This window comes from Pygoscelis adeliae, unplaced genomic scaffold (genome assembly GCF_000699105.1).
Source record: "Pygoscelis adeliae isolate BGI_AS28 unplaced genomic scaffold, ASM69910v1 Scaffold65, whole genome shotgun sequence".
Taxonomy (NCBI): domain Eukaryota; kingdom Metazoa; phylum Chordata; class Aves; order Sphenisciformes; family Spheniscidae; genus Pygoscelis; species Pygoscelis adeliae.
In genome coordinates, this window is record NW_008824864.1 from 590,320 (window position 1) to 592,516 (window position 2,197).

The 2,197-nt window shown below is 46.8% G+C and overlaps 1 protein-coding gene across 1 annotated transcript in view; it reads right to left on the reverse strand.

Annotated features, from left to right (window-relative positions):
• The window catches only part of CCND2 (cyclin D2), a 34,587-nt gene that overhangs the window by 29,596 nt on the left and 2,794 nt on the right, over positions 1 to 2,197 (reverse strand). Inside the window, exon 3 of the mRNA XM_009324334.1 lies at positions 66 to 225. Within this exon, the coding sequence (XP_009322609.1) occupies positions 66 to 225 (160 nt within the window). The remainder of the gene's footprint in view (positions 1 to 65; positions 226 to 2,197) is intronic.

Here is a 2,197-nt window from a genome sequence, read left to right on the forward strand (position 1 = left end):
AGTGACTAATCTGCCCTTTCAACCACACGGCAAGCAGCAGGCGCACGCAGAGCACCTTGGCCTACCTGTGGCACAAAGGGCAATGAACGTTTGTGCATGCTTCCGGATCAAAAGCAACTTGTCTTTAGGTAGAGGCAGCTTCCTTAGGATGTGTTCAATGAAATCGTGCGGGGTGACGGCTGCGAGGTTCCACTTCAACTTCCCCAGCACCACCAGCTCCCATTCCTGCAGGGGGGGACGGGGAGAGGAGAAGAGAAGAAAAGCCGTAAGCAAGCCTGAAAAAAACCACACTTCGCTTATTTCTCTGATTGCAATTATATCACTGCTAAATTGGTTTTGCTCAAACATTTTTGTCTGTATGCTCCTACTGCTTTGAAGTTGTTGACTTTATTCTTTTTATTCCTTTTTTTTTTTTTTAAACACTGGAAATGTCAAGCTTTACTGAAAATAATGAGACCTGGCAGCTCCTGCCAAGATTTTACTTTTTTTGTATCCAGTGTTGAATGCCCACCCAGAAAGTTTAGCCTGCAATTAGATATTGCCAAGGTCACTGTGGTCCTTTCCTAGTAACTTCTTTTAAATGGCTATAGTCCTTACTTTATAGCCATTTAAAGCCCTAGGGATAACCATGCACAAAAATAACCCAGATATACATTCTTTTTTTCAAAACTGGGGAAGTTAGCTTGATGGCATTCTCTCCCAAAACTGTATTCAAAAGCTCCTGCAGATAAATCTGACGGCGCTTGAACTACTCCAAGACAGGCTTTGCAGAAAGGAAATGCACGTAACACAGCCAAGAAGTAGCCTATATAAATTATCTGCCAATAAATCATGTAGGATCCATTCCCACATTCTTTGCACGCCCAAAACTCCCAGTGAAATCTAAGGAAAGCTTGGGCGTGTATGTAACTACTGGCCATTCCCTGCAATGTGATTACATGTAGAAATGGTACCTAATCAACAGATCCAGCCATGGCGTTCAAGCATGGCTAGACCTGCATGCTTCAACGTTTAAAATAAGTTTCGAATACCTTACAGTGCCCCGCAGAGTGAACAAAGCTCAGGCCTTGGACTCGTTTCTGTTTCATGCATCAACTATTAGCTATTAACTAAATTCCATGCACTGATTCTTGAGTCCTGATGATGCGTGAGCCTGACGGAGCCCAGCGTGGCGGGGAGCCCCAGCTAAGCTTGTAGAGCTTGGCAAGTCGAAAAAAAACGTCCTTTAATTTTGCAGCCGAGGAGACGTCAACCAGCGTTGCTGAGAAACCATAAACATGGACCCCACAATGCCATTTCTGCAGTCGTTTCTCTGAATAGATGCCCGCTTTAACAGCAAGTTACTTTCCTACAGACATTCCTACTGGATTATGACAGAGCCCTCCATAGCTTGAAAAATCTCATGTTCATGTATGTAACCGGCCCCAGAAACTACACGGGGTTTTTTTTTCTTTCTCAAGAAAACCTGTAAAATGTTTGAACATAATGGCAATTATGTTAACTAAGGACTGATCTTCCCAACATCACTAACGCGACAGATTTTGATACAGAAGAGCACTTAATCTGGAAGACTGAATACAGGGAAGCACTTAAAACACATCCTTAAATGCACGTGGCACAAAAAGGTAGGCACATCGTTCCGCGTCTTCTCGCGCGGGGACCACGGCACTTCCCCTAACGGTCCGTACCGCCAGCGGGACACCTCACGTCCGTGACAGCCAAGGCATGCTTTGCAGTGCAAAGCTCTTCACTGTGCAGAAGCATGAGCTCCCAACCCCTTCCCGGGGGGAATTCCCACCGCCTTCACCCCGTGATTCACAGGAGAAATTCTCCTGGGATTCGGCTGGCTACGCGCATTCACCAGGATCTGCGAGAACAAAGCGATCTGGCTGAATACGCATCTCGCCGAGAGGCTTACATCCTTGTCTAGCGCTCTATACCACGGAGCGCTTTGCAAATATTAATTATTCCGTTAAACAATTTTCACTCTTTCTGTTTCTGCTTTCACTGTGTCCGAATTGACCTGGAACTCTCCCAGGAGAAGCGCCAGACAGGGCCTCTTACTCACGGGGCCGTCCAACCGAGCTGAGTTCTCATCCCGCCACCTGCCTCGCTGGTAACCGACGGGGAACCACGTTCCCAAAAGCCACAGGGACAAGGCCGCGGCTTCCCAAGCTGCAAAACCAGCCATTCACCC